At 38.1% G+C, this 14,367-nt stretch overlaps 1 protein-coding gene across 1 annotated transcript in view; it reads left to right on the plus strand.

The window, feature by feature from the left end:
* Positions 1-13,779, plus strand: part of LOC108528835 (ubiquitin carboxyl-terminal hydrolase 32-like) — a gene marked incomplete at its 3' end in the record, with an annotated part of 37,847 nt that extends 24,068 nt beyond the window's left edge. The window contains exons 4-7 of the mRNA XM_017870818.1: positions 7,669-7,800; positions 9,599-9,706; positions 13,063-13,178; positions 13,696-13,779. Coding sequence (XP_017726307.1) covers positions 7,669-7,800; positions 9,599-9,706; positions 13,063-13,178; positions 13,696-13,779 — 440 coding nt within the window. The remainder of the gene's footprint in view (positions 1-7,668; positions 7,801-9,598; positions 9,707-13,062; positions 13,179-13,695) is intronic.
* Between the last annotated feature and the right edge of the window lie 588 nt (positions 13,780-14,367).

The raw sequence follows: 14,367 nt of genomic DNA on the forward strand, positions 1-14,367 counted from the left end.
ATAAAGTTAAAATGTAATTAGTTTTAATTGATTAGTTTTAATCAGCCTTTCACTATTTTAAATCTGTCTATGCCATTCCTTATATTGTAGTACATGAATAGTCCTCTCCAAGCAGTCTAGCAGCTCCACGTCGTCTTCTCTTTGAAATGTCTGTGTTGCGACTGAAATGCCTACTATTCCAGGTTCAGCTGTTATCTTTAACACTTTTTTTTTTTGTCATTGGAAACTAAAATTCTTTCTGTCTTTTGCCTTTTATCTTGGGTCCATGGTATAAACCTTTCTGTAGGTGATCCTGTTTCTTGTTCTTGAATTAAAACTTAACTGTTTTTTTGTCTTTCTGTCCTGTTACTGTTTTACCTTCAGACTTTTACACATCCTGTTTTACCTCTGCTTATAATTTCCTTCTTCTGCCACACTCCTTTTCCTTTCCGTAGTTAACTTTTAGATTCCCTTCATGTACCTCCTTAAACATCAAGACCTCCAGGGCCTACCCACATATGTGCTCCCAGAAAACTCTATTTTTTCATTGTACTTTCCACACTAGAAGAAAATGATCAGTTTTCACTTCTAGAATCTAAACATAGTTGTCTTGTTCACAGTCATATCTGTAGTTTTTAGTATAATGTCAGGCATATAATATGTTTTTACTAAATGTTTTCAGAATATGATGTGGCTTTTAAAATTTTTATTTATTGTCCAGGTGTAGTAGCTCATGCCTGTACTACCATCACTTTGGAAGGCTGTGGTGGGAGGCTCACTTGAGCCCAGTAGTTCAAGGCCAGCCTGGGAAACAGCAAGTTCCCGTCTCTACAAAAAATTTAAAAATTAGCTAGATGTGGTAGCACATGCTTATATTCCCAGCTACTCTGGAGGCCGAGGTGGGAGGATCACTTCAGCTCAGGAGGTTGAGGCCACATTGAGCCATGATCGTTCCTGGGTGACAGAGTGAGACCCTATCTCTTAAAAAAAAAAAAAGAAACTATTATTAAGTTATTTTCCTTAGTAGTCATATTCTTTTGTAGAATTCAACAATATTTGGAAGAAAACATGTATCTATTCTGTCTTGTAAATATGTTTTCCAATAAATTAAGAAAGTTTTTGGCATTTCCCCAAAATGTATCATAATGTATTCAGCTTGCTAACAGTGATTTCTTTGAATGGTAGAATCTGGATTCTGAAGTAGTTAAAATTGTATTTTTGGTGATGGAACTTTATAATTCGTTTTGATTATTTCTCTTTTCAGAGTTAACTCAAGAAATTTATATTGCCCCTGTCTGTTTTAGCATTTATTTCAGCTAACAATATGTATATTATTATGGTCCCTTACCACATTTTAGTTTGCAATGTTAAAGCCTTCTGTCAATAGGGAAGAAAGTGCTTTGGTGATTCTTAGACCATGAACTGCCTTGTAAATCTGTGTGCCTCTCCTTCATTATCCTCTTATCTGTTAGCGATGTAAGGCTTACAGCCATTTTAAGTAGATCTCAGAAGGTCATTGCTCCTGAGAAGAGGTTGTTTTCAAAATGTTAAAGAAATGTGTTACTGTATGAAAATACTTGGATATTGTGCCTGACCTTTTTGATGAGGATTCACTTCTGGCATTAAAGAGTTGTTGTCTGCAGCTGGAGCCTTTGGTGAGGTGAGACCTGATTAGGATGGCCCAAAGTGCAGACCAAGAACTACTTAGAATGTTGGGAATATGGTATACTGCTGTTGTGACCCAGAAAAAATTATACCTATAGGTGGGTGATAAATTCATTCTTATTTAGCCAGTAGAGTATAAGTTTTAATAGTGACTTACGCATTGCAAATAGAAAGAGTAACTACCGAAATTACTGCTTCAAACTTCTTCAAGTGAAAATAAGGTTAGTAAACTCCCTCTTCCTAGCAATTTAGCTGCCAATTCATGTAAAATGTTTGGTAATAATATTATATATATAAAATCTACTTTAGCTTGCTTTTGACAAATGTTTGATTGAGGATTGTGCAGTCTATATCCAGAAAATGAACAGATCACATACACTTAAAAGTCAGCACTAAAGGATGGTTTTCATTGCTGATCATGACCAATCTGATCATTTTTTTCTTGTAAATATGTTCTACTTGTCTTTCCACATTCCTCCTTCAGCAAAGAAATTGTGTTTTTTGAGGAGATTGATAAACATAGTTTTCAAAGTAAAAAAAAGAATCACAGTTAATACAATTTTTCTGTGTTCCAGTTTACTGTATTATGTAAACACCAATTAATCAGAATTACTTATTGAACACCTATTATATTCTCAGTACTGAGAAGTACAGAAATAAGAACAGTTTCTATCGTCAAGACTGCTGTCTTCCTCCTTTTGTTTCAGAGTTAGATTTTTTTATATGCTAATCTACTACTTGGAAGAGTTTAGGACTTGAAAAAGCTAATGTTTCTCTGGAGGAATGAAAGGCCTTTTCTTTTGTTTTGTTTTTTTTTTTAAGCATCATAAATGGAATAGACAGACATCTTATTTAGGAATCTCAATTTATATATCAGATTCCTTTGTTGTTCTCCCTACTGCTAAAATTTTAAAATACTCTCTCCTTTTAAATAAATGCAGTTATCTGAATATTTGAAGTAGATACTTCAGCATTAAAAAACTAAAGCAGCATTCTTCAGTATGAGTTTCATGTTTTTTATTTTGTTACAAAAAAGTTGAAATGGGGTCTCACTATGTTGCCCAAGCTGGTCCTAAACCCCTAGACTTAAGCAATCCTCCTACCTCGACCTCCCAAAGTTCTGGGATTATAGATGTGAGCCACCACACCCAGCCTTTATATATTTTAAAAATTAGATCCCATTCCAAAGTAATTGGACCTTTGCAAACATTGACCCATCAGGAGATTACAATCTAGTGAATTAGTTATTTAGTTTAAAAGCAATACTATATGACACAGTGTGTATTCCTCTGTAAAATTTTATATTTATTGCTTCATACTTTTTTTTTTTAAATAGAGACAAGGTCTCTACTAAAAATGTAAAAAATTAGCCAGGTATGGTGGTGGTTGCCTGTAATCCCAGCTACTCAGGAGGCTGAGGCAGGAGAATCACTTGAATCTAGGAGGCAAACATTACAGTGAGCTGAGATCATACCACTGCACTCCAGTCTGGGCAACAGAGTGAGATTTCATCTTGGAAAAAAAAAAAAATTTAGGGAACTTTGTTCTTATCTTTCCAGATAACTTAAGAGTTACCTTGCTAAACTGACCTAACAGGAAAAAAAATAAATAAATGAAAGTTACCAGATGCCAGGGTCATGTCTGGTACTGAATTGTTGTGTTTTTTTCTTTTTTTATTGAGACAGGTCTCACTCTGGGTTGCCCAGGCTGGGAAGCGCAGTGGTGCAATCTTGGCTCACTGAAGCTCTGCCTCCCAGGTTCACGGCCATTCTCCTGCCTCCAGCCTCCCAAGTAACTGGATACAGGCCGCCCACGGCCACCCCGGCTAGTAATTTTTTTGTATTTTTAGTTAGAACGGGGGTTTCACCCGTGTTAGCCAGGTATGGTCTCAATCTCCTGACCTGTGATCCTCCCTCCTCAGCCTCCCAAAGTTGCTGGGGATTACAGGCATGAGCCACTGGCCCGGCTCTAATTGTTATCTTTTATCACAGTTAGCATTATCCTGAAGAGGGGTGTGGGGGTATGTGTGTGTATGTATGTATAAAACAGCTCAACAAACAATTTTTTTTTGGGGGGGGGGGGGATAGAGTCTTGCTCCATTGTCCAGGTTGGAGTGCAGTGGTGCAGTCTCGGCTCACTGCAACCTCTGCCTCCCAGGTTCAAGCGATTCTCCTAGCTGACCTGCCTCAGCCTCCCGACTAGCTGGGATTACAGGCACGCGCCACCATGCCCGGCTAATTTTTGTATTTTTAATAGAGACGGGGTTTCACTATGTTGCCCAGGCTGGTCTTGAACTCCTGACCTCAGGTGATCTGCCTGCCCTGACCTCCCAAAGTGCTAGGATTACAGGCGTGAGCCACTGTGTCCGGCCAATACTTCTCATTTATTCATTAAACTTATTTATTGAGTGCTCAAAATGTGCCTGATATTATTCTGGTGTTAGACTGTAACAGGGAACAAAATATACCAGAAACTCTGCCCTCAAGCTTATGTTCTAGTTAGGGGAGACTCAATAAACAAAACAAATTAATAAACTTTTTATTAGAGTTGATAAGTATTATGGAGTAAATAAAGTAGAGCAGAGAAGAGGGACAGAGGAGTGTCTTTGAAGGTGGTGCAGTTTTGGTCTGAGAATGTGACATTCGAGTAAAGATCTGAAGGAGTTGTGGGAGTAAGCCATGCAGGTATCATGGGGACATATTGAAAGGTTTTGAGGTAGAGAAGTCACATTTTTAGCCTTATTCTATTTACATAGATACTTAACTGGCCTTCCTGCTGTCTGAAGAATGCTCTTTAATAGTCCTTTTGGTGTGGTTCTGCTATTTCCGCTTTGTTTGTCAAAAAAAAAATCTGTACTTTGAATTTATTTTTGAAGAATATTTTCACGTGATACAGAATTGGAGGTTGACAACTTTGTTTTCTTTTTCAGCACTTCCCTGTTGCATTCTGGCTTTTTTTCTGGAGATAAACTATTATCTTGGTTCTTTTGTTTGTAATGTGTTTTTCCCCATCTTACTCTCTTTTAAGATTTTTTCTTTATCACCAGTTTGATTATGACTTGCCTTGTTAGGGTTTTGAGTTTTCTAACACAAGGTTCATTGAACTTCTGGATCTGTGGGAATATAGTTTTTATGAGTTTTAGAAAGTTTTCAGCCATTATTTTTTCAGATATTTTCTGCCTATCCCTTTCTGGGATCCCAATTGTATGTATGTTTGATACTATCTTATAGGTCTCTAAGATTCTAATACATTTTTAGCCTTTTTCCTCTTTATGCTATCATATTGCCTATCCTTCAAGTTCACTAGTCTTTCCTGTCTAGTTTATAATCTGCTGTTAAGTCCTCTAGTGAATTTTTTTTTAATTTCAAATATTGTATTCTTCATCTTTAGTAGTTCCAGTGGATACTTTTTTATAGTTGCCATTTCTTTCCTCAGTATATGCATGTTTTTCTTTAATTCCTGAGATACTTATAATAAATAAAGCTTTGCCTGTTAATTACATCATCTGTTATTTCTAGGTCTTTTTCTATTGACTTTTTTTTTTTTTTTTTTTGAGACTGAGTCTCGCTCTGTTGCCTCAGGCTAGAGTGCAGCGGGGCGATCTCAGCTCACTGCAGCCTCCATCTCCTGGGTTAAAGCGATTGTCCTGCCTCAGCCCCCGGGGTAGCTAGGACTACAGGCACCCGCCACCACACCCAGCTAATTTTTGTATTTTTAGTAGAGACGGGGTTTTACCATATTGGCCAGGCTGGTCTCAAACTCCTGACCTCAAGTGATCCACCCGCCTCGGCCTCCCAAAGTGCTTAGGATTACAGGCGTGAGCCGCCGCATCCAGCCCTCTATTTACTAATTTTTAATCCTGATTTTGGGTCACATTTTTCTACTACTTTCATATTTTCTTTGGATGATAGACATTGTGGATGTTACATAGCTGAGCATCTGGATTGTTGTCTCTCTTCAAAAAAGGAACTTATGTTTTATTTTGATAGGCAGTTAAGTTACTTGTGGATCAGCTCCATATTTTTCAGGATTGTTTGTAAGCTTTGTTGGGACAAGTTTAGAGTAGCCTTTACTCTAGAGTTAGTTTTTCCCTGCTTATTAAGTAGAGACCCTCTGGAGTTCACAAATGCTCCCAATGTCCAACACAGTGTTTCCACTTCAGCTGGTCACAATCAGACATCTCTCATCCCTATATGAGCGCTAGGACTTTTTTTAGCTTACACTTTCCTAGCATTTGGGCTGGGTGCAGTGCCTCATGCCTATAAGTAATCCCTGCACTTTGGGAGGCCGAGGCGGACAGATCACTTGAGGCCAGGAGTTTGAGATCAGCCTGGGCGATATGGCGAAATTCCATCTCTACTAAAAATACAAAAATTAGCCAGGTGTGCTGGTGCATGCCTGTTATCTCAGCTACTTGGGAAGCTGAAACACGAGAATCTCTTGAACCCAGGCAGGTGGTGGAGATTGCAGTGAGCCAAGATCACGCCACTGCACTCCAGCCTGGGTGACAGCAAGATTCTGTTTCAAACAACAACACCACAAAACAAAACAAAACAAATTTCCCAGCATTTATACCTAGCCCAGCCTCAATGTGTTTCACTTCATGTATACACAGCTTACTTTCTGCCAAAACTCAGTAAGACACATGTGCAGATTTCTGGAGCCCTTTCTTGGCATAACTCTTTCCTCTCCAGTACTCTGTTATGCAAATTTCAGTTACCTCACCTCCAACCTATCTTCTTAACTCAGTGAAATCTCTTTGCTTACAGTACTTATCCCTTGTTTAGGTCTGGAAAGTGACTGTGGGGAGAAAATCCAGGGCAATGAAAAGGCTCACCTTATTTGTTTCCTTTCTCTCAAGGATCACAGTTCCATACTGCTTGTTCTCAAATTTCTAGAAACAGTTTTATATATTTTATACAGTTTTCTAGTCATTTGTGGTAGGAGGTCAAGTCTGGTGCTAGTTACTCCATTATAGAAAGAATTTGAAATTTCTAGATTTATATTTTAATAGTATCACTTTGGTTCCTATGTTTAGTTGAGAATAAATGTACTATGTATGCTTTCTAAATTTTACTTTAGTTCCTTGGAGGAAAACAATCACAGATAAAATGGTTTAGAGCCTATTTGTGATTTTGATGTATATTCTGAGGAGTGAGGAGAAAAGATGTTCATGCTTTCGTGGCTTTGCTATTACTATCACATAGGGACTCCTACTCCATCTCCTCTGTCACTTAACTGACTTTTTTCATTTATTCAGTAAGTATTGAATGTGTAAATCGTTAATTGTATTGATAGGATGAATCAGACATAGATCCTGCCATTATGATGTTTACAGTCTAGCCAGGAGAGAAGCTGTACATAGAAACTTTAAATCCAAGATAAAGATTGAAAATAAAAATGGCTGAGCACAGTGGTTCACACCTATAATCCCAACACTTTGGGAAGCAGAGGTGAGAGGACTGCTTGAGGCCAGTAGTTTGGGACCAGCCTGACCAACATAGAGATACCTCATCTCTACAAAAAGTTTTTAAAAAATTATCTGGATGTGGTGGTGTGCACATGTAGTCCTAACTACTTGGGAGGTTAAGGTGGGAGGATATCTTGAGCCCAGAAGTTTGAGGCTGCAGGGAACTAGGTTCGTGTCATTGCACTCCAGCTTTGGAGTGACAGAGCAAAACCCTGACTCTTAAAAAAAAAAAAAAAAAGTCAGTACAGGTAAAAGTGGTGTGGGAAACCCAAAAGAAATAGCTTAGTTGTATATTATTTTAAATGTTGGACTTAAACAGCCTACTTAAAAGGGGAATTGTAGATTTCTTTTTTCTGTTTTAAAGCCTCATTTTGGTTTAATTTTCTTACCATTTTGGATATAATAAATTTGAGTTTTGTTTTTGGTTGTGATTATTTTTTAGCAACTGAAGTGTGAAACTAAAATATATGTGTGGAAGATATATTATCAGGATGAACTAAACTCCCGAGAAGAGAATTCTGAAGTTGTATAATCTTTTTTGATTTGACCCTTAGTGGAGGAATCAGACATCATTGATCTTGAGAAACGCTATTGGTTATTGAAGGCTCAGTCCCGGACTGGACGATTTGATTTAGAGACATTTGGCCCATTGGTTTCACCACCCATTCGTCCATCTCTAAGTGAAGGTAGGAATCATTCCATTTTCTACATATGTTCACTGGTAAACATACCTGAGCTCATCCCATATTTGAAACCAATACATTTTAACTCTAAAAAACCATCTTCTTATATGTTTGCAGGTTTAATGGAGTGGGGAAAAATGAATGGGAATTAATATTATAGTCTTGAGCTTGATCTTCTACCTGTTATAACCTTGCATAAATCAGTTTAGCTCTCTGCACCTGAGGATGCTCATGTATAAAATGTGTTTGACCAAGTCAGTGGTTGTGATACTGTGTTCCAGTGAGGTGCATTAGTAGCTAGTGCCTGGAGTCATGTGGTAGCCACTGAATGGGCAGAGCTCCATGTTTCCACATATGACCTTATCTCTTCCTCCAGTAGGGTGCCTCTACTTTTTTTCTTTTGCATAAGAAGGTTCCACTGCTGTATTCTCCCCTCCAAAAAAAGTTTAAGAAACAATTAGACTAGACCATCTCTGAGGTGCTCTCTAGCTCTAAACTTAGTGCTGTTGCTTTTTTGTTTGTTTGTTTTTGAGGCAGAGTTTCGCTCTTTTGCCCAGGCTGGAGTGCAATGACGCGAACTCGGCTCACTGCAACCTCTGCCTCCTGGGTTCAAGCGATGCTCCTATCTCAGCCTCCCGAGTAGCTGGGATTACAGGAATGTGCCACCACGCCTGGCTAATTTTGTATTTTTAGTAGATACGGGGTTTCTCCATATTGGTCAGGCTGGTCTTGAACCCCCAACCTCTGGTGATCCACCCACCTTCAGCCTCCCAAAGTGCTGGGATTACAGGTGTGAGCCACTGCTCCCAGCCTGCTGTTACTTTTTTAAAAATAAAGAGTACAAAGAATAATTGTGAGCACATCATAAAAATCGTATTTGGAGTATGAATACTTGGGTTCTGCTTCCAGCTCTCACCTTTTAAAACTTATATTTGGCAAATTATGTAATCTTCTCTGAGCTTTAGTTTTCTAATCCCTAAACTGAGGGCACATCGTTAGATTCTTGGAATATACTATCTGTATTCTTCAAATTTCTAGGGTACTTTGGAGTACTCGTCAGGGGAGCCAGGGCAGATAGGGTTCTGGGTTTCTACCTACTTCAACAACAGTGCATTGTGTTTTTACCTTTTTAGAATTGGGATTGATGTATCATTTCATTTGAAAACAAAATTATTTCATTTCTTTTTTTTACAAAATGTTTGGAAACCACAGGATTAGATTATAAATTCCCTTTGTGAAATTTAAAATATTCATGTATAAAAGATTAAACAGTACAAAGAGACACTGTAGTAGAGAATTTCTTTCTCTTATGTTGCATAATGTATCTTCCTTTGCCTCATGAAAGAGCTTTATGGGAGCTTATTAATGTTACCGTAGTGTATCTTTGAGTATTCATTTAATAAGCAGTTCAGTTTTTGTTTCTTTTTTCCGTTTTTCTTCTCAGTCTTTCTAAGTAAGGATAATTGTTGTAATTTCTGACCTTTTTTTGGTTTTTAATTTTTATTTATTGACTTCAAAACTATATAGGCATTTTAGCTATTAAAAATGATGTAAGATAAATATAGATGGACATAACCAAACACTAAAGAATTGTAATGTATTTTCTGCCGTGATCACAAGTTTCAGTTATAATTATACCAAGAGGAAAGAGATACTTCCTGAAACATTAGGAACTGCTAATAAACTTAAAAAACAAATTCAGTCAGTTTATGGGAAAGAGTCATTCCTCCTTTTGTAAACATATCATTATTAACACTAGGAAGCTTGGCTGTGATTTATGGTGCCTCTTCCTATTTCACAGGTTTGTTTAATGCTTTTGATGAAAATCGTGACAATCACATAGATTTTAAGGAGATATCCTGTGGGTTATCAGCCTGTTGCAGGGGACCCCTGGCTGAAAGACAAAAATGTAAGTGTGTTAAACATTGTCAAAAAATTGCAAACTATGTAATAGAGAGAAAATCAGTTTTCATCAATGTAAAATTATCTATGGATTAAGGCTTGAATTTTTATAACTTTGTCAGATTAGCAAATATTCATCTCATATTGGGGTTTTAGTGAGGTCACTCTAAGGAATCAATCACCTCTTCTTTTTTACTATGGAATAATTGGGATCTTTGCTGTTAACAATGGGGTTGATTTTCCTGAAGAATCTGCAATTCATGATAAATGAATCAGATCAGCTATGATGTAATTGAAAATTTTAAACATTTAGGAAATATTTTCTGGTAGAATTTTGTGTCTTACATAAGTTGAGGCATAAGTCATTTTCCATCACTGGCACAGATTAGTATTTCATTGGCAAAATAAAATTCATGGTCAAGACTAATTTTATTAAATGCTAAAATGATCTTTTTTAACCTAACTAAAATGTTGTAGCATAATTTGGAAGCATATATACATTGCATTATTAAATCTTAACCATATTTGAAAAAATGCAGGCATTTACATTTAATTGGAACCTAACTTAAATATATTTACTGGGGTCATTATCTCCACGTCTTTCTAAAATAAATGTTCACAAATGTTGCATATTTTGGGTGTGGTGTTCAATATTTTTATCTTATTTAGTACTGTTGTATTATGATGCGCTCAATTGATTTAATAGCCAGAATTCTATTATGGAGGTATATGAAATAATTTTTCAACTAAAAATTCAAATCTCTTTTTTTATTCCCTGTTGTTATACCACTATTTCAAACTGGCTTGGTTGTTTCTATTACAATTTACTGTTAGATGAGAAAGCTAAAATCTCTGATTTTTTTTGTTGTTGTTGTTGAGACAGGGTCTTGTTCTGTTGCTCAAGCTGGAGTCCAGTGCAGTGGTGTGATTGTAGCTCACTGTAACCTTGAACTTCTGGGCGCAATGGATTCTCCCATCTCAGCCTCCTAGGTAGCTGGGACTACAGGCATTTACCGCCATGCCTGGCTAATTTTTTTTTTTTTTTTTTTTTAATAGAGACAACGTCTTGTTATGTTGCCCAGGCTAGTCTCGAACCTCTGGCCTTAAATGATTCGCCCACCTCAGCCTCCTAAAGTGTTGGGGTTATAGACATGAGCCTCCATGCCCTGCTGTGCATTTCCATTGAAGTTAATTGTTGCCTTAAAAAAATTTTGTTTTAATTTCTTTTTTTGCTGATGAACTAATGGAAGTTAAACTAGAGTGATTCATTTGGAGTTAAATAGCAAAGCACTGGTGTTCTAATTCTTACCATGTTGTGTTTGAATTTCATTAAAGAGTTAAAATTGTTGACCAGGCATGGCTGCTCACACCTGTAATCCCAGCACTTTGGGAGGCCAAGGCAGGTGGATCACCTGAGGTCAGGAGTTTGAGACCAGCCTGGCCAACATGGAGAAACCCAGTCACTACTAAAAATATAAAAATTAGCTGGGTGCAGTGGCAGGCACTTGTAATACCAGCTAATTGGGAGGCTGAGGCAGGAGATTCGCTTGAACCTGGGAGGTGGAGGTTGCAGTGAGCCAAGATTGTGCCATTGCACTTCAGCCCGGGAGACAGAGCGAGACTCCGTCTCAAAAAAAAAAAAAAAAAAAAAAGACCTGGTGCAGTGGCTCACACCTGTAATCCCAGCACTTTGGGAGGCTGAGTCAGGCGGATCACAAGGTCAGGAGTTCAAGACCTGCCTGGCCAATATGGTGAAACCCTGTCTCTATTAAAAATACAAAAGTTAGCCGGGCATGGTGGCTGGTGCCCCCCAGCTACTCGGGAGGCTAAGGCAGAAGCATCGCTTGAACCTGGGAGGCGGAGGTTTCAGTGAGCTGAGAACTGCACTCCAGCCTGGGTTACAGAGCAAGACTCCATCTCAAAAAAAAAATATTTAAAATTGTTTTTTACAAAGAAAGATTGAATGTACATTAATTATACTGGAAAAGTAACAGGGAAGTGGACTGTCTTTATATCAGCTTATGATTCTTGATATAAATAGGATTTTTTTTTTTTTTTAAATACGAAGTCTCGCACTGTTGCTCCGGCTGGAATGCAGGGGCACGATCTTGGCTCACTGCAACCTCCGGCTCCCGGGTTCAAGCAATTCTGCCTTAACCTCCCAAGTAGCTGAGATTACAGGTGCCCGCCACTATGCCCAGCTAAATTTTGTGTTTTTAGTAGAGACAGGATTTCACCATGTTGGCCAGGCTGGTCTCAAACTCCTGACCTCGTGATTCGCCCACCTCGGCCTCCCAAAGTACTGGGATTGCAGGCATGAGCCACCGTGCCCAGCTATAAATAGGATATTTTAAGCAAACAAGAAACAGCTCTGCTGACCTGGCACCGTGGCTCACGCCTGTAATCTTAGCACTTTGGGAGGCTGAAGCGGGTGGATCACTTCAGGTTAGGAGTTTGAGACCGGCCTGGCCAACAGGGTGAAAGCTTGTCTCTATTAAAAATACAAAAATTGGCCAGGCGCGGTGACTCACACCTGTAATCCAGCACTTTGGGAGGCTGAGGCGGGCCAATCACAAGGTCAGATCGAGACCATCCTGGCTAACACAGTGAAACCCTGTCTCTACTAAAGATACAAAAAATTAGCCAGGTGTGGTGGCACATGCCTGTAGTCCCAGCTACTCAGAGGCTGAGGCAGGAGAACTGCTTGAACCCAGGAGGCAGAGGTTTCAGTGACCCGAGATCATTCCACTGCACTCCAGCCTGGGCGACAGAGCAAGACTTCATCTCAAAAAAAAAAGAAAAGAAAAGAAAAAAAAATCACCTGGGTGTGGTGGTGCGCTCCTGTAATCCCAGCTACTCGGGAGGCAGAGGTTGCAGTGAGCTGAGATCATGCCACTACACTCTAGCCTGGGTGACAGAGGGAGACACCGTCTCCAAAAAAGAAAAAGGAAAAAAAAAAAAAGGAACAAGAAACAACTCTGCAATGATCAATTTTGAATATTAGAAATTAACCTAGGGGCTTGCATTACTTCCTTAAAACTTGTAAGGTATTGTGATATTTATTGTGTAGTAACTTGACCCTTTCTTTACAGCTTGTAAGGCATTTAGCTTTAGATTTGGTTGAAGGGTAGGGTCTTATATCTGAATAATGATTTAGAGATATAGATTCATGATATGCAGGAAGTCTTACAAGTTCTGAGGAGTATAATGACATAGTATAGTTTATTACAGATGAGAACTGTTCCAGGAAACATATACTTGCTTTAAAAACCTAAGTAATTATACAAGGGCAACTTCTAGTAAAATATATTATACCTCAGAATACAAAAATAATTTTCCTCCACAAGAGTTTCTTTTCATTAGTTTGCTTCAAGGTATTTGATGTTGACCGTGATGGAGTTCTCTCCAGGGTTGAACTGAAAGACATGGTGGTTGCACTTTTAGAAGTCTGGAAGGACAACCGCACTGATGATATTCCTGTAAGTGCTGATTGTGTGTGTCTTGTTGCATATAAACTTCCAACAGGAAATTGCAGGGAATTATTTTCTTTAAAAGGATAAAATAATTTTTTACTGCCTTTAGTTACTGTATTATGCTACTCAAAATATTTATAGCTGAAGATGCAAAATTGGGAAGAGAGTTTGGGTTAGAAAATCTTAAACTCAACTATGTAAAATAAGAATGAAACCATAGGAAAGTTATCTTAAGTTTTAAGCATATATGAGAATCTATCTATGGTAATTATAAAAATACTTGAGCAAGGCCGGGCGCAGTAGTTCTTTCCTGTAGTCTCAGCAATTTGGGAGGCCAGGGTGGGAGGATCACTTTAGCCCAGGAGTTTGAGATAATCCTGGGCAATGCAATGAGACTTCATCTCTACAAGAAAAAACAAAACAAATCTTGCTCTATATACAGTAAACTTTAGCCGTTGAATAACAAAATCAAAAGTATATCCACTGACTCTTTTTCTAATTACTCCTTTGGGTTGCTTTAAAGGAATTACATATGGATCTCTCTGACATTGTAGAAGGCATATTGAATGCACATGACACCACAAAGGTGAGTCTAGATAGAACTAATGTATCTTTTTCCAAAAATATCATGTGCTCTGTTTGGGATGTATAGCTTATATACATGCTTGAATCTCTTCTGCATCCTCCCTACCAAGTACTTCTCTGGACCTGTGGGTAAAACACCTCCAAGTTATCTCCAAAGAGAGCCATTCCATCTTTAAGCAACTCTGAAACTGTATGTGCAAACATTTATTATAAGTCTGTGCTAGGCATTTTATAAGAATTATGTAGATACAGCCCTTGACAACTATAGCCTATAATCTATATTTCTTCCATTTGACTAAGTTGTGGTAAGGCTAACCTTATTTATATTGAGCAAAAGAAGTCAAACAAAAAAGAATATGTACTGTATGATTCCATTTATATGAAGTTGAAGAACACAGAAGCAAAACTAACAAATAGTGATAGAAGTTGGAATAGTGATTTCAGGGGTGTGCAGATTAATTGGGAACAACCATAAGGATATCTGAGATGATGGAAATGTATTTTTCTCTTAATCTGGCAATACATATATTCTGTCTCTCTCTTTTTTTTTTTTTTCTTTGACAGAGTCTTGCTCTGTCACCCAGGCTGGAGTGCACTGGCAGGATCTCAG

This window comes from Rhinopithecus bieti, unplaced genomic scaffold, assembly GCF_001698545.2.
Source record: "Rhinopithecus bieti isolate Rb0 unplaced genomic scaffold, ASM169854v2 scaffold_5497, whole genome shotgun sequence".
NCBI lineage: Eukaryota > Metazoa > Chordata > Mammalia > Primates > Cercopithecidae > Rhinopithecus > Rhinopithecus bieti.